This window comes from Formica exsecta, unplaced genomic scaffold (assembly GCF_003651465.1).
Source record: "Formica exsecta isolate Colony F162 unplaced genomic scaffold, ASM365146v1 scaffold37, whole genome shotgun sequence".
In the NCBI taxonomy this organism is placed as follows: domain Eukaryota; kingdom Metazoa; phylum Arthropoda; class Insecta; order Hymenoptera; family Formicidae; genus Formica; species Formica exsecta.
This window is the reverse complement of record NW_021850941.1, coordinates 1,411,423-1,432,456: the sequence shown is the minus strand read 5'-3', so window position 1 is coordinate 1,432,456 and position 21,034 is coordinate 1,411,423. Positions and strand designations below refer to the sequence as shown.

Here is a 21,034-nt window from a genome sequence, read left to right as displayed (position 1 = left end):
CGTTTCTATATTTCGTTGCTGTAACAATTTATTGGCCCTACAAAAGTAACTATAATAGTTTCTCTGTCAATTATATTAAATTAGTCAATTATATAAATTTATATATAAGAAAAACCTTTTAAAAGCTGAGTTATAAATACTTTTTGCGATTGATTAAAAAGATGATTATTTAATACAATGCTAACAATTATTAAATTTATGTAATATATATAAATTTCAGCAATTTCTCAGCAAATAAATTAATAAATATGACTTACACAAGTTTGTATAAATACATCAATTTTTTAATTTATACAAGTGATTTTAAATATATGCGCGCAATTTACAATAAACTTTATAGATTATTATTTAATTAATTTTCAGTTTGTTTGTTTATGTAATATTTGTCTACGATATGAGTGTATAGTGCAAAAAAAAAAAACACTTATTGTGAAAAAAGCAAATCAGCAAAAGCATTAGTTTCAAAATTGCATTTCCTTTTATTTTAGCACCTTTATATGCTAAATAAGAATTTTCTTATAGCAAATTAGCTTTCGGTTGGATGCACTAGTGCACACTGGTGCACACATTAAAGGTTATTGTACAAAAATTTACAATATAAGAATAAATAATTAAAATATTAAGATAATTATAATAACATGAGTTATTATCATTATTCGTACTTAAGAATAATAATAATAGCTTCTAGTATTAATTATTTTACTTCTTTAATTATTTATGCTATTATAAATTTGTGTACAATTATCTTTATATATATGTGCACCAGTGCGCACTAGTGCATCCAACCGAATTCGCTATTAATAACTCCATACAAAAGCGGCGCTTCTTTTATTGCATAAAACGTTTTGAAATAGCTTGCCTAGGGAACATCTTCCGAGATTCAACTTGTAAGAGAACATGGTTATTTTACACTCTCTATAGAGATTCTCTTAAAGCTTCAAAATCGTTCATTCGAGTGAAGTATGTTATCTCTTGGGTGGCTTCATTGTTGGTTCTTTTTTTTATTCTCAGTATTCGCGCGTATTATCTCCTTTTTCAACAGATCAAAATATTCGAGTTGTTCCATGGAAACTAGTCATTGGACAGAAAATGCGTCATTAATATAGAATATTTTAGTTTTAAGTATCATTTTTGTTTTTTAATTACATAGAATTTTATGCATAAAAAACAATAGCAAGTTTGCATAATTTATCCTAAAGCGAAAAAACATTTGCTTAAACAAAGAATAACCGTTGATTACTCGTCCCGTTCCCTCTCATTAAGAATTCACATAATGGAATCTACTTCGTTGAAACACAATCGCAAAATTTACAGATCTTGTTATACGATCACAATTTTCGTAAGCTATAGATTTAAAATTCCATGGATTTGTAAGATTATGTGTTTATTATAAATATTTGTCAAATTTATATTACAATATATTTTTAATAAAATAATTTTTTTAATAGGAATGTTTTTTATTTATAAAGAATCTTTACATTTCTGAATTATATATATAATTTATATATTTAATTTTTATATTTCTGAAATTATATAATCAATTTTTAAATTTATCTATGTGTGTGTTTTGTGCTTTGGTTCTACGATAATTTCAATTATCTATATTATATTAATAAAGTAATTTAACAAAATTTACAATTTTTTAAATTCAATTTTATTCATTTAAAAATGTGTTTCGTTCATAATTCGATATTATTAGAAGTTTATATATAAATAAAAATTATTGATAAATAAAATACTATATAAACTTGTAATTTAAAACAACGCAGATAATAATTTCAGCTTGAATGCTCAGTACGATGTTTCTCGGATTTCGCAAATTGCTATAGAATATAGTAGAGCTGAAAATAGAATAGATTAAATCAAATGTGTCGCCAATGCAATATGTACAACGTTTTACGTTTCTGAGATAATCTTAACCTTGTCCGTGCCGAGTCGAATCCACTGACGAGAGAGGAAATAAGTGGGCACACGTCTTCGTTACGGTGGACGGTCAGCCTCGATATCGTATTTCAGGAGCGCGCCTCTTCGTCCAGCTTGTTAAGCGCGCCCCACTGCGCTAATTTATACAAAGCGGCAGGGCCGTATATTCCGACGGAATACGGTATTAATAAACGGCTCTTGCGCATATCTCGGGAGGCCATCGGGGGCGGTTTTAAGCTCCTGACGTGTATATGTGTCTTTTGCCGCGGATGACGTTTCTCGGTGTCGTGGGCGGCTGAAGCCGGATTTAATTCTGCTCTCTGTCCCTTTCGTCCTTCAAATTAGCTTTCGACGACCATAGCATGTCGATGATATGTTTTAATGATATTTCAAAAGAATCGGGAGATCGAGGACGCACGATAAAAGTCAATCAGGTTGTGCAAATTAACTTTTATTTTTAAAAATATTAAAAAAAGATAGAGTAAAGAGAGCTTGTGATTGCTACAATAAATAAACGCAAAACAAGTATGTGTATTCTGACTAGATTTGTTGCGTTTTTTGTTTTTGCGAGAAGCAAAAAATAATTTTTACCGTTTGAGAAATAAACGCGGAGCAATAATAGATAAAAAAGTAAACCAGAGCAAAACAGTGCTGATCGAAGGACTTTTTGTTAAGCAATTAGCAGTTCGCGGAAAACAAATTACTCTCAACAAACAATTCTCGCAACAGTACAATGTTTCAAGCACATTTCCTGCGAATTATTACAGAAAAATTATTTCTTCTTAACGGCACAATGCCTGCAATCTTTCGCAGATTATTGAAAAAAAAAAGATATTATTAAGGCATCGTATTATCCAACGACGTCATTTAGAAATAATAAGCAGTATTAGATTCTTTTCTCGCGTGTAAACAATAATAAAATATTATATAGCAAACTGCACGAGACAAGTAAAAATATTATATAGCAAACTGCACGAGACAAGTAAAAATATAACTGGAACGTGCGAATTCTTGATTTATACTTAATTGCTTACGCAAACATTTGCATTTTATGAGAAATAAATAATATAAACAGATAAACATATTATAAACATTATAAACAAATAAAAGATATATAAACAGATCTATTTCTGTTCTCTCTTTCAGCATCCTTAATTACACTATTTTGAATTTATATAAGTACATATTTTATATTATTTATTTTATCTTGCACACACACATTTATAATATTTTATAATATTTTTATAACGTTATTTTTATAAGGTTAATAAAATATAATCGCTGAAAAGAAATTTTTACGTTATACACATTACTTTAAACGAACTCTCATTAATATTTTCTAATATAATTTTTTCATCGAAATTCTCTTTCTTCAAGGATCGAATTAAGTCGGTGATAGCGGCAAGTGTTAGGTAGTCTATATTTTGTTCCTTTGAATGGCACTCTTCCTTTAATTCAAAATCTTTTATGAAATCTCTCTTAAGACGCAGATCGTTATCGAGATATTCACGAAGGAATCTCTCTCGGGAGAAAGAAGCATATATTGTTATTAAGATTAAAAGCTGTAACTACATCTTGCATTTGAATTCTCTCCAGGATTCACCTGTCGCGGTCATATTGAGATTGTGCTACTTAAATCATAAAACAGTACGTTTTTTGTTTCACTATTGTAAACTTTTAAAAAACTTTTTTCAACTTCTATAATATTCTTTACTCTTTATCTTATCATTATATACAATTATCTTAAAATATAGTTAAAACGTTTTTATGATATTTATAATTTAAAAAGTGAATTATAGAGAGAAAGAAAAATAAAGGAAAAGAGGAAAAAAAAGAAAAACTATCTTTTACTAGAAATAATATAATTAAATTTAAATTTAAAGAGCTGATTTATTTGAATAATAGCTAAAGAATTTTTCTTTGGTAAGAAAGAAGAAAGTTAAAATAGATGATATCATACTGTAACTGGCCTTCTTTTACAGTAAAAGCATTACCTCTCATTCCCATCGCGCTGCATTAGGTGGTTTTCCTGAATTCTATTAATAAATTTACTCTGCGGCACCTTTTCTTCCTTTGTCAAAGGCAGAGCCTTTGACGTCCCTCTCATCAAGCGGGTATTTTATTCGTTCTCTCCGTTGTTAATTCGGTCGCCCTTTTACTTCTCCTGCTTCCCTGCCCCCTCCCGATTGATCGATTTAATATCCGTCCTTACACCTGCTCGTACTTTCTCCCTCCGCGAATCCCAATTTTCCACCCTTCACTCGGCCCCGAAGGAAAAAAAAGACGAGAAATTTCACGCGGCCGTGACGACGAGCTTACCCTCGAGATATTAAAAGGATCTTGGGGGACCTCGGTTGTTTCACCTGGACGACTTCTGGAAATCGAGGCAAACTATCGCGTCGAAACTTTGCAAGCGACCTTTTATCGAGCCTAACAACTTATTCTACCGTGGAGCAGAAGTCTTATCTTGAAATCAGGGGATTAATTTTTTCCGGTGGCGCAATAAAAATAAAATTTCTTTTCTCGTAACAAAATTTCATGTGCGACGATCGAGGTAACGTAGGTGTTTGAAAAGTTACTTAGAAATATTGTTGAAAACATTGGAAAATTATTTATCATAAAGTTACTTTGTATTTATAAAAAATAAAAATAAAAAATTTTAAGTATTTTAAAGGTATAATAAAATCAAAAATTTATTATATCTTAATATATTTTTTTTAAGCCTAGAATAGTGCTTAGAAACATTTACATTCGAATATTTTATAGTTTCAAAGTATACGTGAACTGTGAGGGAGACTGTTACATAACATATGTATATGACATAACATCAAAGTTCTCTTAAAGTATCTCTCAAAATCGTGCACAGAAATGCTAAATCGACGGAATTTGGAATAAAATTAGAAATCATACGTTTTTAAAGCTTACCTATTTTCACCTGAAAAAATATCTCTTTACCAGAAAGAGGATGCTTTTTTCACAATTTAGATGTTTACTCACGAACTTCCTTCAAAGAAAATCCGCACGAATCACCCAATCTATCGTGATACTGTCGATAAAAAACTTTGACAGGATCTTATCCTGAAAATAGAAATATTCATCGAAGGTATATAGGGACTCTCGAGAGATCAGAGGGTCACGTCCGTTTAACGTTGCCTTTCATATAAGTTCCTTTATCTCGATTGCCGGACGTGTTGCCATATATTTCTTAAGACTGTCTTTGTCCACCTACCATTACTTCCATTAAAGTGGCTAGATTTTCGACGCTGTCCCTACGGGGTAAACCGCCGGTGGTCGACATTGATCAGGGCGCTATGTGTATCATGCTGATAAACAATGTATGGCATCATATCGACGCTGGCTATTCGCACCCCACAGTGAAAGCCATACGATCGACTCCGCTAACACAACTTCTCATTTATTTATAAAATATATATTACAATGAAATATATGACGTCAATCTCTTTTTACACACACTTGACACCCTGTGCTAACTTATTTCCTGCTGCTATTGTTTATATTTTATGTTTATATTCTTTTCAACATTATTAAACGCAAATATCTTTTGCACAGCAAAAGATATTTGTGTTTAATAATATGTGTCTTTTTCTTCTTGTTTGTATTAGTAAATAAAATAAAATGTCGACGTGAAACTTTTGAGTTAAAGTCTATATGTTCACATAATTGTAGAAAAAAGTATAAACAATATAAAATATAAACATAAAGTAATAATTATTTAATTATAACTGTGTGTACAGAAATTAATATACAAAAACTTGAGAAAGAACTATCGCGTATGAAAAGTTTCTCTGTCTCGTTACAAATAAAACAATTGTTACAGATAGTAAAAAAATAGAAAAAACTATTTTTTAAAAACATAATTTAGATATTGCTCTCTCCGCCCTTATGCTTAAAATATATTTCAATTTTCTGTCATATGCCTTACTTTCTTTAAATAGCTATTTATTTCTCTCTCTTACTTTAATATATAATACTGACAAGATCGTAAAGATCAAAGAGAAAAATTTTATTTCATCCTTTTCGATAACACACATACATATATATATATATATATATATGCACAATGCGTATGTTCGATCTGATAATACTTCCAGCAATACTTTGCGGATTTGTGAAGCGCGAAAAAGTTACGCTTCGCTGCTCTCGAAGATGATTTAAAGAACTCCTGCTATTACATTTTATACATTGTGGAATTTTGCAAAAGCACTTTGCAGAAGCAACTAGCTATCCTTTATTGATGCACTAAGACGGTTTATGCTACTTTTCTCGACAAAACGTGCCATCGTAAAAGAAACTATTTTCGCCGTTCGTTAGCGTACGTGATCGCTTCGATGTAATGCTTTATTTCTGCCGTTGGTATCTATTTCTACCTTACAATATCCACTACGGATATTGATGCAATGAAGCAGCGCATAACGGCATTAAAATTTCATTAAAAATAAGGTCTGACAAAATAGAAAAAAATAAAGAACGACGACTTTAATGTAAAAATTATTCAATGATTCACACTTTCTTTATTTCACTTGTTTTAATATATTCTCTACTATTACTTTTAATTATACAAAAATAGTTACTCTCTTTTATATTTTATCATTCTACATTGCTAGCTTCTAATTTTAATTAAATTCCAAATTTATTTCGTTATTGTTCTATGTTGTTGTAATAATAGACATATTATAATGATTATCTACAAACGAGGAAAAAGGCAATAATTATTTTTAATATAATAAAATACGACTAAAACGCGATATAAATGCATTAATTTTTTGTATATTTAATTCTATCATATTTTTAAACTCGCCGACTAAAATGTATTGATCAATAGCTACATTTTTTTTCTGAAGGATGTTCAACAGATTTATAAAATATAAAATCTTTTGAATTCAATTTATTTACTTTTTATTTTACTCAAGAAAATAATATATATATTTGCCTGATAAATAAAAAATATATATTTGTCTAATTAGTTAGAAATAAAAAATGAAAATTACTGCATCATGATAAAATTTTGCAGGAATTATGTACAGCAAATAAATAAGGATCATCTATAAAAGATAAAAATTTGTCGTTTAATAACGATGCTGTGTTGTGTATGTGTGTGTATGTGTGTGTGTCAGCTGTCATTACAATTACTGAGAGAATCTTAGGAATCGAGACTAAAACCTGCTGGCAAAAGACTCCACGTGTAACGCAATAGCCGTAAAATAGGATGCTGTAAAGAATCATACAGGCGAATGCTACTCTTTCCTTTCCGATATTTTCCTAGCATGTTACACATGGTCGCTTTTATGTTCTACCAACAAGTAAACGCGACACTTGTTGGCTGTCCTTTGCATAGGATCGCACTCTAAATGCTAAATTTACACAATCTGTATAACGCAAGTAATGTAAGCAAGGGATGAGAGAAATTGCACTGCGCTTGTAATTGATTATAAATAAAGTGATATAAATGTGACTATTAAAGAGGTATTATTAAAATCGATTTCCAAATTATATATTATAAAACGTGCGTTGTAAAATAAAATCGTTGTAAAATTGTTGTAATTAATTTGTAAAAATTCATAAATATTAAATAATAATAATAAAAATAATAATAAATTATTAATATTAAAGCATTCTGTGCTAACAATAGTTAGATCTAAAATTTATATTAAAAAAAAACTGGTAAAATTTAAATTATTACAAATATTTATTCGTTGCAATTATCCTAAATTTAACCACAATCAATATTGTCTTGTGTGGTCAAAATATTTTTTTATCTCTCTGAAATAGATACCTTTCATTGAAAAATCATGGAAAGCGATGGGTCTTGATATCTCGTAATTTTAATTGGCCGGTTAGGAAATTAATGCGGAATAAAATTAGTATTTCCGCTGAAAGGCTCTTTAAGGAATTTGATTCGCTCAGTTAAAATCCTTACTTGCCTCAAAATGAGATCAGCTAACCTTGATACGATTCGCCCCATAATTTGCTCCAGCGAGATCAGAGCAAAAGCTTTATTCGTAATAAATATTTTATGGCGGTTGTTGGAAAGTGAAATAACGTTTGCATTATGCCCGTCGTAATAATCTTTGATGTATAGAAAGTCTGTAATTTTCTTACCGAACCTTACATTGCATAAGTCGACAGATTGCGTGTCAAACTCAAATTATTTTATTACGGCGTGATAGCTTTAAAACTACTAAGTTTTATAAAGAAATGTACTACAGATTTTTATAAAATAATTATATTTATTATCTAAAAAGAATAAAAAAAGAAAATGTTAACGATTAACTTTTAGGATATGATAAATATGCCTTAGTGTATAATAGCATTAAAATGAGCTTTACTATAAATTAACAAAGCGATATTAATTTTCCATACACTTGTAAGATTTAATTTGTTAAAAGTTTTTTTTTAATCATTAATAATATAAAGATTTTAAAACAATATTGACATATTGACATTTTGTCATTTTTATTGTAGAAAAGCTTTTTTTCTTTTTAATACAAAAGATATCGTTCTGTTCACCAAATGCAAACATTCCATATAAATATGTATATTTAAGGAAAATTTTATTCGTTGTAACATTTCGTAAATAGTGACAGTTGTCAATTATGTTGCATTTAGGATCGTCGCAATGCTGCTTGACTATCTCGAGGACCCTTCATCGGCACGCTGGTAGTAACGCAGTTTCCAACACTAATCGCCAACAACGGCTCTATCCCTGAAGAGTCTTTTAACAACAATCTAACGATCCTTGAACTTTGGTCAAGTTGCAGAAAGCATTTGAATTAGATAGATTAAAATTGCTATAACTCCGCTAGTGACACATTTTAATTTTACATATTACAGATATACACAATACAAAAAAAAGTAACATTTCCTTTACTCTTTTAAGCCGCTCAGATATTCACATTAAATCCCAGCTTAAAAAAATGTTTGAAAAAAACAGATAAATATTAAATCGATAATATTGAGTTTTTGAATAATGATTATATTACATTATTTTCACAAAAAACAGTTCTTTCTAAAATAAATGTATTAGAGCGCGCATAGTGTTTAATTTATATTTTTATATCCACATCTCAATTTCGATAAAAATATATAAGCATCTAAGAACTACGTTGAGATAATCTATATCAACTAAGAAGAGAAAGTTTGAGTTTATCCCGTTTTCAAGGACCGTAATGTCCCATTTTATGGACAGAATGGATTTCCGTATAAGACGCTTTTTGTTAAAATTTTATCAAGCTTTACGAGCGTTCTCCGTCTACATAAGGCACCGCGGAAAATCGCCGCATAAACGATAAATGCACCGTAAAAGTACGGGGGTGACTCTTTAAAAGTCTTTTCAGAAAGTTTTTTTTATGATGTGATATGACCGTGCTACGAAGTTAATTCGCTGTTCCGGAGTTGCGACGGCTATTTTCGATGGTCATTTTCGTACCTGTTATGGACTACTTCCGGGTGTTTTCCACTTTTACGATCGTCCGCCAGTTACTTGTCCTTTTACATCCCGTTTGTAATTTCATCCATGCTGCTATTTTGCCTCTCTCTTTCCATTTACTCTGCCTTGTAGTTATATGACGCAAGTTAAAGAGCGACGTTCATATAAATTATTATCGATCGGAAATTATGGCGGCGAGTCCATTAGGAGCTTTGACGCACGTTAGCATATGAAGTAGCTTTCTCTTGTAATAAGCTCAAGGTGTTTACTGCTAATATTCAATAATTCAAAATAGTAGTAATTTTAAAAATTTTAACATAACAAAAATTGATGATAAAAAAATCAGAAAAATTAATGCGAGATATGCAATAATCTATAATAAATATTTGTAAATATTTAATTTTTACACTGTCTTTAAATATCCGTAAAAACAAATAAAACTTTAGAAATATAAAAATTAAAAAACATGAGAATTAAATATTGGAAACAAATATCCTAAGAATTAAATTAAATACTCAAAAATTTAAAAGATTCCAGATGTTACAAATATTTGATAAATCTATCAAACTAAATCAAGATTTTTTTTACAATGTCTCTTTTTTATTAAATTCTCTTGATTGTTCCTTTTTTTATAACAAGAAATCTTCTGAAATCCTTTGAGCTTCTAGTAGATATTCTTAAGGAAAGAAGAACTGCTAAAACTTTTAATATATACGAACACGTTCTATCCATATCCGTCTTCATTTTCTTTAGGCTTTCGGCAATTTACGAGCAGCCTTAATGTGATTATGGCCACAACATAGTATATCGATAGGCGTTTCTTCAGCTTGTCGTAAATTTTCATTAACTGCAAAGTTTATAAGTTTTCCAGAGTAAACATTGCTTGCAATGCAACTTTCTTGTGCAATCATTTGAAATGTGCATGAATCTTTAACTCGTAAAAAAACTGTTGTAAAATAATGTGTCTGAATTAGTTGGCATTTTTTAAAACACTTTCACCTTTTGTTCAAAGCTTTTTTTATATTAATAATTTTGATATTTAAAACTTTTTAATTTATTTTTAAAAAATTTATTTATTTATGTATGTTAGTTATATTTAATATAAAATTATTAAAAAAAAATAGATAATTAGAATTAATGATAAAATATATTTTCAAATAAAAATGGAATTAAATATTTATTCTATTAATCATGAGAGATACTGATAATGAATTTCAACTAAAATGAAATAAAAATATAATAATATAACTAATTGCAAGAATCTTTCTTCAATCTTGAGAGATTAAATGGACAAATGACTGCAAATTGACGGTATAAATCGCGTCTAAATTCACACCACGTTGTGGCCCTAATTGCAAACTAGACAAGCGTCGATATTGCCTTGGCAGATCACTATATTTTTAAACTTTAAACTATTAAAATGCCGTTTTAAAACAAAGTTTGTACAATCACGAGAAAAGCTATTGGTGATAAAGAATAAAATGAATTTTATAAAAATTACATGTAGTACGAATTAACTTGCGCTGCTAATTTCAACAATGTGTTTTCAACAGTAATATAGTTTCTGCATTTCAAAATATAAAAAGACAAAAGAAATCTGGACAACAATAACAGACGTGAAACAAAGTTAGGGAAATACCATATGACATTTTGTCCCAAAACATACACAAGGGAAGAATACATAGTATGAAAATGTATTTCTTCCATAGATGGTCTTTTGTTGCGCATTTACATTTGCACGCATTTCAGAAGTTATTATGTTCCTAATATGTTTGCTTGTATTTCGGTATATATCATTATATATATAATAAATATTTTTTACAATAGAAGAAAAAATATCTGTTTTATAAAATTCTTATTGTACAAATTTAATAGAGTAATGATATATGCGTCATATTATGTTAATATTGATATCAAAAGATATAATGGATAATTTGCGGTATAATGAGTTCACAATTCGATTGTTATAATGTTTAACAGTATTTAATTACTTGGATTATATTTACATATTGTCCAAAATTGATTTCAATGAGCGTTAATTTCCCATAAACGCTCTTTCCATTAATTGGCGACAAAAGAGCACTTTATATGACCGTCGCAATACCGTCGCGTGTTAGTATTTAATCTCTATTACTATTATGAAAATGAAATATATGTCAATAAACATCTCAACATACTTGTTTTATGTTGAAGATATATTTTGCATAAATTTTAATACATATATATGTAAAAAAAGTTTACGTGTTTTTCTCTATTCTATAAAAAAATTCTGTTAAAACGTGAAATGTTATAAAACATGTTAAAAAAACGTAAAATGTTAAAAAAACATTTTTAAACACTAATATGTATAGATAAATAACCGACATACGTATTGTTACGCCAATTGTGATATTAAACTGATCGAACAGTTAACACAAGAAATTGTTTTGATTAAACAAGAGGTATGTTGTATCAATGTACACCTGTGTTCTCGAACGGATCGATAGACACATGCTCGAGCACAATTAGATAAGGTTCGATCTCTCGTAGAGAAGTTTACAAGCTGGTTTACAATCGAGTAGCGGATAGAAAAGAGATAACTATCGGCTTACATCTTTATTTGCAAAAAAAAACATTAACGCATCGCTACGCCCGTGTAAATTTACAATGTTCGTTTATCCCTCAAAATCCTACCGCCATCGAAGGACTCTTCTATGAAAAGCTTTTTTCGAAACAACTTAATTAAATTCTGCTGACAGAATAGATTTTTGTAACTAATCTTTCTTGAGTACTTTTTTATATCGTATGCTAAAAAAGAAATATTATAATTCGTTTAAAATAATTAATCCCTAAATTATTAAAAAATTTAATAGATCTAAAAGGTGTTTAGCTAAATTTCGGAAAAATTAGAATATTTTTTAAAATTTATTTAAAGTTTATTTTTTGTATTGAACAAGAAGAATAAAAATTCATTAGAGTTTTAAGAATATTTTTTATGCAACAAGAAAAAGTAAATAATAGATTTTGATAAGATAAGAACTTGACATCAATATTTCATCGCATAAATATCAAATTGCATGATAATTCTTGTCTAAAATAAGCAAATTTTTTAAGTATGGTTTCTAATAAGAAATGTTCTAAAATTAAAGAGTTTTTTCTAAAGTTTAGAACACTTCCGTTTAATTTGCATTAATCGAGATTTTATGAAAAAAGTAATAAGTAAACAGTTTTATTTTCCGTGACCTCTCTTGAGGAAAAGCTAGACAAACGTCACAAGGAACGATGTTCTCTGCAATAATAAGCAAATTTATTTTTCTCAGAGCGCACATTTCGTTGTAACGTATCACAATGATACAATCATTGGAGAAAAATATTCTGGTTTGTGAAATCTTATACGTTTTACTTAAATTCGCTTAAACTCATCTGTTATCGTTTCTTGTCATTTGTTTTTAAATCTCTTTAAAGTATGCAAATAATCCAATAAATTTATTTCTGTTGCAGAGATTTTACAGGCTAAAAGAACTTACTGATGATATTTGCGACTGAAAGCAGAAACTATAAACGTTCGAGTATCTAAGAAAAGATTTAAATATTTAACAAGAAACCAATTTAGTCACATAGAGATATAAAACTTTAATTTACACAATATAATGAGGAAATTTAGAATATCATAAGCATTTAAAAACGCAAAGTATATCTTATAATCATAAATATGAACTATCCGGTCAGACATAAAACCTTTAGCTAACTATGACACATAAACTTCAGTTAATTCAACATATTGATACAATTATTATATAATTGATCAATATTGATTATAATGTTATAATAAAAAACAAAATTAAAATTGTATTAGATTTACATTAAAGATTTATTATATAATGCTTTTATTTGACACTTCACTTATTAAGATTTTTTCAGTGTAACATCTTAAAAAAACTTCAACTTTTAGATTGCATTCACGTCGTTATGTAATAGCTAAAAGTCATGCAATAAATGTCAGATATAAACTTACTGTTAAGTATAACGGAAAATTAGAATTCAACAATTTAAAAAAGTAAAATTAATGAAGAGAGGCATATGAATGCAGCACAAAATACTTCTTGCATACAAAATGAGATACGAAGTATATTGGTCGGTTGCCAAGCGCTAAATCACAGATTAAATCCTTGTTGAAGGGAGATCAAATGCAAGTGTCGTGAGAAGCAATATGCTGCTACTGACAGCATATTTGTAAGACATCTTGTATTATACATAAAACATAGTCTCTTGTATTTCCGTATTTCGAAAAAGGATGGAAAGTTTCATGAGTAAATACAAAACAAAATAATGTTATGTCACCGAAGCAGTACAAATGTCGTCTTTCATTACAATGTAATACGCTTTCTATTTCCTTCCTTCATGCGGGTTCTTCGTCAGTGTCATCAACATTGATTAAATTACACCTGCTGTGTTTAACTTCATTTGCCAGTCTCAAGTAAGTTGTCTCACCGGGGGACATGTCATTTTATCTAGGACGACGAGCGATCTTTTATTAAGAATAAGCTAGGGAGTGACTAGCATTGTAATCTGGTACATTGTTACTGTTTAATTACTGTTAGCAGTCATTGTGTTAGTATAGTTAGTATACAGTGGATCTATGTCAAAGTATACTATTAATTTTCATTTTGTTTAATTTAAATTTAAATTATTGGTTTCCGTTTCTGAAGATCTAGGAAACGTTGTGACACACACATATCAATACGAGAATATCATATTCCTGCTCAAATTGAGCGGAATTTCGTAAAACCGAAATTCAGTAAACAGCGAACAGCTCTTGTTGATCTGAAGTCAGTTTCGTGGGATCCCGGGCCTCGAGAACGCTTGTACAAAGGATGTCATGCTGGAAGAGTAGCAGCCTTTGATTACGGCTTCTACCGACCTCACGAGCGAATTGAGGTCACCGAATGGCCAGACCTCGATATATCTTTTCCCTTTGACGAAAGGGTTCTCGGATTCGGGACAAATGATAGATTCTTTTCACCGGCCGCTTTGAAAATCGCTGCAATTTTTTACAGTGCGCACGATAAAAAGTCATTTCTTTGTTGTCGCATCATCTAAAAAATATTTACTCAAACGGATAAATCAAATTTTTTTTTTATTCTTTGTCGAGATTCACTTTTTGTCATTTTATATATGCATTCTCATGATTTGTCAAATTTAGAAATATGCCACTTTTACAAATCATATTTATAGCAACTATATTTTACAAATATTAATAAAAAAATTAAAATAATATTTATTGCTACAGTAATAAAACATTTCTAATTTATATGTATGTATAATATATATATGTTTGCACACATTTGATATTAAATACTTCAATATTTCTCACAGATCAAAATATTAAATATGTACGATATACACGAACAACAGTTGTTGATACATCGTTTTTGCATGAAAAAATAATTTAGAACTTTTCATCAAAAAACTATATTTGACGCAGATAATAATTTAATTAAAGATAAATAATTTTTTTTGACTTGTAACAAACAAATTTATAATAAATAAATTTTTTTTAAAGTGTCACGGATCCACGTTCTCTCGTGTTAAATGCTACATAGTCGTGAGCTTTCATCTCAGCGAGGTTTTGTGCAAATAAATCAATTTGTGCAGCATTTTGCCGCATGCGGATATATCTTGAGAAAATATGGTACGTGATAAACGCGCACACAGCGCAGATTTGCAATGAAAGAGCGTGAGCTATGTCAACTTTACGCGCTTTTGTTGCGTAGTAAAAAAAAGAAGAGTTTGTTGTGTATAAAGTTCAAAGGACGACTAGTTAAGATGTTTATTATTCCCTTGTTCTTGCCTGGAAGCAATCATGATAATAAACTTTGCATATAGAATTCTGCGAGAAAGAAATAGAATATGATGAAAAAATGAATAAAAAGATATGATAAAGCAATGAATAAAAAAATATTTTATTCGTATAATCGTTGTTGATCGTTCATTCGAGTGACGTATATCAAGTTGCCAAATTTCATGAATAATACATTTTACGCAATAAAGCACAAAGTAAATCTCTGTCAAACTTCTCATAAAATTTAAATTGAAATGCCTTTGTAAAATAAATTTCTAGCTTTGTAAAATTTTTTATAACATTTAATATAAATTAATCAGTTGCATTAATTGGTTGTATCCCATATCGTCATTAAGATCGTATCAGTTACATGTGTACTCCGATAACTTAAATTAAACCTACTCTTCTTCAAAAAAATCTATATATTGTATCTGTATATGTATGTATAATGTTGTATAATATTGTCTGAGTTCTCAATGTAAATTTACCACATTATGTTTGTTAGCATTGTTTCATTATTAACTACTGTTGTAATTAAGCATTGTTCTCATTATTGCCAATAACGGATTCATATTATGTTGTGTGAATATTGTTCTCACCTATTCATGCTTTCGAATATACAGCAGTTCGTATTTCTTGCGATGTATTTGATACAAGAGACCGGAAATGTGACAAAATTATATATCTCTTGGCGCTGCAAAATGCGTGCTCGTTATTCAGGCAACTTACCCGGAAGTGGCCTGTATGTCGACCTCCGGCCAGGATGGTCTACGACGACAGAACATAAGAGGCGGTCGATCGCTGGATCCGCCGCTTCGACGAAAAGACCCGACTCGCCTCGGCGATGTGGCGCCACTTCCTGTCGCAGGGTGCACAGTCAATCCCGGGGCGGAAGTGCACTCGAGAGTGCGTCTACGTGTCGAGAGAGAGCGCGTATGCGACGTGACGGTTCCTGGCGGTGGCACAACCTAAAAGAAAAAAATGAACAAGGTAGTTTAGAAAAACACCATATAAAAAAACGATGGATATGTGCTAAGAGATTAGATACGTTTAAGCATTATTTAACTTCAACAATGCGTTTTTAATTTTAAGAATGTCTAATGTTTTACATAAGTAATGATGATGATAATAATAATAGTAATCTCTGTTATTCAATTTAATTCATAAGTATTATAATTAAAAATCGAGCATTAACTTAAAAATTTAAGAAAAGTAATAAAAATGAGCAAATATTATATTTATATAACGAGAAATTAATTGGGTATTAAAACTGAGAACAACTCTGTTTTACATAAAAAACATTTATCCACTTTTAATGTAATGCTCATTTAACGAACACATTAATTTAAATGTCAATATACCAATAATCGTATTGTTAGAAATGTTCTTTTTTATTGGTATCGGCAGGTCATTTTTAAATATGTATTGACATAAAAGTTGATAAATTCTCATTTATTCATTCATTCAACAAATAATGCATTTATTAGATTGTTTGCAGCGATACGTCATTATACATTTAGTAGAACAATGCATCATTGATAATACTTGCTCAAATATGTTTACGTAATAATATCTGCCATATTTATTATAAAATATCTCTCTATTGCATTATACATAAAGTCGATAACTAAAATGCGTTCTTAGAATTTTTCTGATATACAAAAATTTAATATTGCCCTAAAATATATATATATATATATTAAAAAGGAAAATAATGTCGCAAGATTAAATTTTTTATATCTGCATAAATTAGCACTGATGTAACAGATAGTCAATTGCTCTTTGCTTCAGGTGCACATCGATAATCAATGAATTGAGTTTTTTGTTACATGGATAATAACGGTTGCACTTTCTCGGATCATAACGTGTCCTCTTTAATGTCGTTTTTCTTGAATTCTTTAATCAAGAGAAACTGTCGTCTTTTAGTCAATTTGGTTTTTATAAGGAGTTAATTTTGATTTCACTCAATTAGATTTTCTCTTAAGATTTGGTGTTAAAATTTATCTCATTATTTAGTCAGAAAATTGGCTCTTAATTATTCAATTGCATGATGAAAAGTCTTGATTATCGAAAGAAAATAAAATATATTTACAATAAAAAAGAATACAAATTATTACGTTCTACTAATTATACCAAACTCCTATTCTTTAATGCGATTATAGATATGCACAGAAAAATGCTTGTTTATTATCAATATAGTCGTTTAATGTGATCAAGAAAAATAATTTAATTATATATAATTTATACTGATTTGTACGTTATTATTTCCCTAAAAATTGTATACATTTATAACTGTAAATTATAGTCTGATTTTGTACTCTGTAATCATTGATTAATTTTGTCACAATATTGTTTTATTACAATAATGCAAAAATTTTATTTTTGTTTTGTATTAAAAATTAGAATCTTTAATGCGAGAAAAAGATAACATTTTGGATTATTTTAAAATAAGAGTATATTGTATAAAATTATTATTTTTTATTTTATTATATTATTTTGCGGTAAATTTTAATACATGATTACAGAAATTATCTGTATATTATATAATGTAAATAGTTAAGAAAAAGAAGTTAATTACACAGATTTAAACTCACACCATGAAAGCTATAGCTATAGCCGACTTATTTGCTAAAATGTTACGCAAATACGCTGTTAAAAGTGTCTAAACTTTCTAACGCAAAACCTTCTAACTTTTCGAAAACTGCTCGACAACTACGCTTTTAAACTTAAACATATAGTTATATAAAGTGTGATCAGTTGGCAACTATATTTAGCAACTTATATTTACTTTAGAAGATTCTGGAAAATAATAATAATAACGTATCTTAAAATCATGCAAGTTATATAATTAATCTTACGAATTTCTGTATTTAGATAATTATAAGATTAATAAAAAATAATAAAAATGCATTGAATAGCGAGATTATTAAAAATAAGAATTATTAATATTATTATCAAAAAAGAATTTACATTTACATCTTAGTATATCACAAAATATACTTTATCAAAATTATTACTATTTTACTATGAGAAATGTGCTACAACTCAAGTGTTGTAGATCGAGTATTTTGACAACAGCGGATTCTGGATTTGTTCGGAAGTATCCGTCGTGATCCGAGGGACTAAACGACGCAAAGAGGACTTGGTAGGGTGTAATTACGAGATTTGGGGCGACTTTAGGGTTAGCTCTCAGGTCAAGCGGGCATCTGTCCATTATTTCGTGAGCTGCACGTTAACCGAATTTCATTTGAAATGTCGGGTCCCCGCGATTGAGAGTCGACCGATAGAGGAGGAAGGATGGAGGAAGTAAAGGATTGAGGGGTTGGGCAAATTAATGTGCGACCAGCTGCATTTCCGATGCGGTACTGGGTGACGGCAAAATACATACACGCGAGCAACGAATCGGTCGGCAGTGCAATTAGTGCTATGATTACGTTTGATGAACGAAAAAGATAACATTTTGGATTAAAAAAAATTGATTAATTTGTTTAACGAGATATTCTGCTTGATCGCTTATGCTGCCGTACGTCTATTTTAATCACGTACCTTGGGAAAACCATGCGGCGTAGCTTGGGCAGCGGTGGTACTAGTGTTGGTCGTTGAAGTGACGCTTCCGGTAGAACTGCTCCTTCCGGTCCCGCTGGAATCGCCTTTCGAGTCCTCGCGACTGAACGAGAATCTCTTCGGGCTCAGGCTAAAGCTGGCCACACTATTCGTCACAATCTCCTGCAGGGAATTGAAGAAACTCATTTTTGTCGTTTTCTTCGTGTGATGTTTGTCTCGTAGTTTTCTGCGTGAATGCTGACGCCGGTCGTTCAGGCAATTGCGAATATCATCGTTGTCTACTATTCAAATTCTCTCGTAACTCGTTCTTGGGGACCGAAATATCGCAAAACGCCTCGAAATCTACAAGCATCGATCTTGCAAATGGTCGATTAGATGCTGCTCGCCGGCTGACTCGTCATCAACGAAAACCATCCGACCACGAGAACTTTTACGATACTTTCTCGCGTTGCAATATCGATTCTCAACCACGGCCATTTGCGATTTCTCTTCGGATTCTCTCTGCGTGATTCTTCTGAAAAATTTCTGCTCTTTGCAAAAGTCATCGTACTTCGTCGAATACTCAAAATATCGCATACTCTCGATCTTCCCGCTCGCTTCCTTGACGCGAGGCAATCATCTGTGAAAAATCGAAAGAATCATGATAGTTTTGTACAATATAATACGTATTAAGATTAATGTGCTATGATTACGTTTGATGAACAATCTTGCGAATCATCCTACATTTGGATATTCAACCATATGACAAATGTCTTTTAAATTTTGCTAGTATTAAAAATCTATGGTGAAATTTAGGGTGGAGTTCCGAATAGGTGAACCCTCCGATTTTTTTGAAACTACACTATTTTTTGTATTTTTGAACGCTGATTACGAATATGATAATGAAAATTTGCGACAAAGTCATTTTCAAGGTCAAAACTCAAAAAAACTGAAAAAATATACTTTTTTAAATATTATTTCGATAAATATTGATGTAAGAAAAAAATGTGTCAAATAAAAGTTGTAGTTCTTGTAAAAATACATCATTTATGTTCTATACATTTTTTGCGTAAAACTGAAAGTTTTCGAGAAAATCGATGTTAAAGACTAAAAACGGCGGGTAAAGTTCCGAAAAGTGCTCACCTCTGATTTTTTTGAAACTCAGTATTCTTACGTATTTTGATGCACTGATTACGAATATCATAATGAAAATTGGTGCATCTCTCATTTTCATAGTAAAAATCATGAAAAACCCATAACAATTTTAGATCTTACAAAGAAAAACATTTTATGTCTTATTAATTTTTACCGTACGATAGTTTTCAACAAAAACGATGGAATCTAAATCTTATATCTGTTCTCCCATCTAAGCATGTACTTTGCAGTACATATACGATTCCACATGGGTTTACAACTTTCCACGTAGAGCGAGGTTCCACGCAAACCTATTTGTCTAGTTTTTCGGTAGTGGAGCCCCCCGCAGGGGGGCGGAACCCACTGTTTCCACGCATACACTTTTTCACGCGAAGCCAGGTTCCACATGGGTTTGCAACTTTCCACGCAGAGCGAAGTTCCACGCAAACCTATTTGTCTAGTTTTTCGGTAGTGGAGCCCCCCGCAGAAGGGCGGAACCCACTGTTTCCACGCATACACTTTTTCACGCGAAGCCAGGTTCCACATGGGTTTGCAACTTTCCACGCAGAGCGAAGTTCCACGCAAACCTATTTGTCTAGTTTTTCGGTAGTGGAGCCCCCCGCAGGGGGGCGGAACCCACTGTTTCCACGCATACACTTTTCCACGCGAAGCGAGGTTCCACATGGGTTTGCAACTTTCCACGCAGAGCGAAGTTCCACGCAAACCTATTTGTCTAGTTTTTCGGTAGTGGAGCCCCCCGCAGGGGGGCGGAACCCACTGTTTCCACGCATACACTTTTCCACGCGAAGCGAGGTTCCACATGGGTTTGCAACTTTCCACGCAGAGCGAAGTTCCACGCAAACCTATTTGTCTAGTTTCTCGGTAGTGGAGCCCCCCGCAGGGGGGCGGAACCCACTGTTTCCACGCATACACTTTTCCACGCGAAGCGAGGTCCCACATGGGCTTGCAACTTTCCACGCAGAGCGAAGTTCCACGCAAACCTATTTGTCTAGTTTTTCAGTAGTGGAGCCCCCCGCAGGGGGGCGGAACCCACTGTTTCCACGCATACACTTTTCCACGCAAAGCGAGGTTCCACATGGGTTTGCAACTTTCCACGCAGAGCGAGGTTCCACGCAAACATATTTGTCTAGTTTTTCGGAACTTCA

At 31.0% G+C, this 21,034-nt stretch overlaps 1 protein-coding gene across 4 annotated transcripts in view; it reads right to left on the bottom strand.

Annotated features, from left to right (window-relative positions):
- The window catches only part of LOC115239300 (BAI1-associated protein 3), a 79,434-nt gene that overhangs the window by 24,099 nt on the left and 34,301 nt on the right, over nucleotides 1-21,034 (bottom strand). For all 4 annotated transcript variants that reach the window (XM_029813760.1, XM_029813758.1, XM_029813761.1 and 1 more), the window contains exons 2-3: nucleotides 18,738-19,374; nucleotides 15,921-16,159 (exon numbers count right to left, since the gene is read on the bottom strand). In XM_029813760.1, coding sequence (XP_029669620.1) covers nucleotides 15,921-16,159; nucleotides 18,738-18,941 — 443 coding nt within the window. In that variant the 5' untranslated portion in view covers nucleotides 18,942-19,374. The remainder of the gene's footprint in view (nucleotides 1-15,920; nucleotides 16,160-18,737; nucleotides 19,375-21,034) is intronic.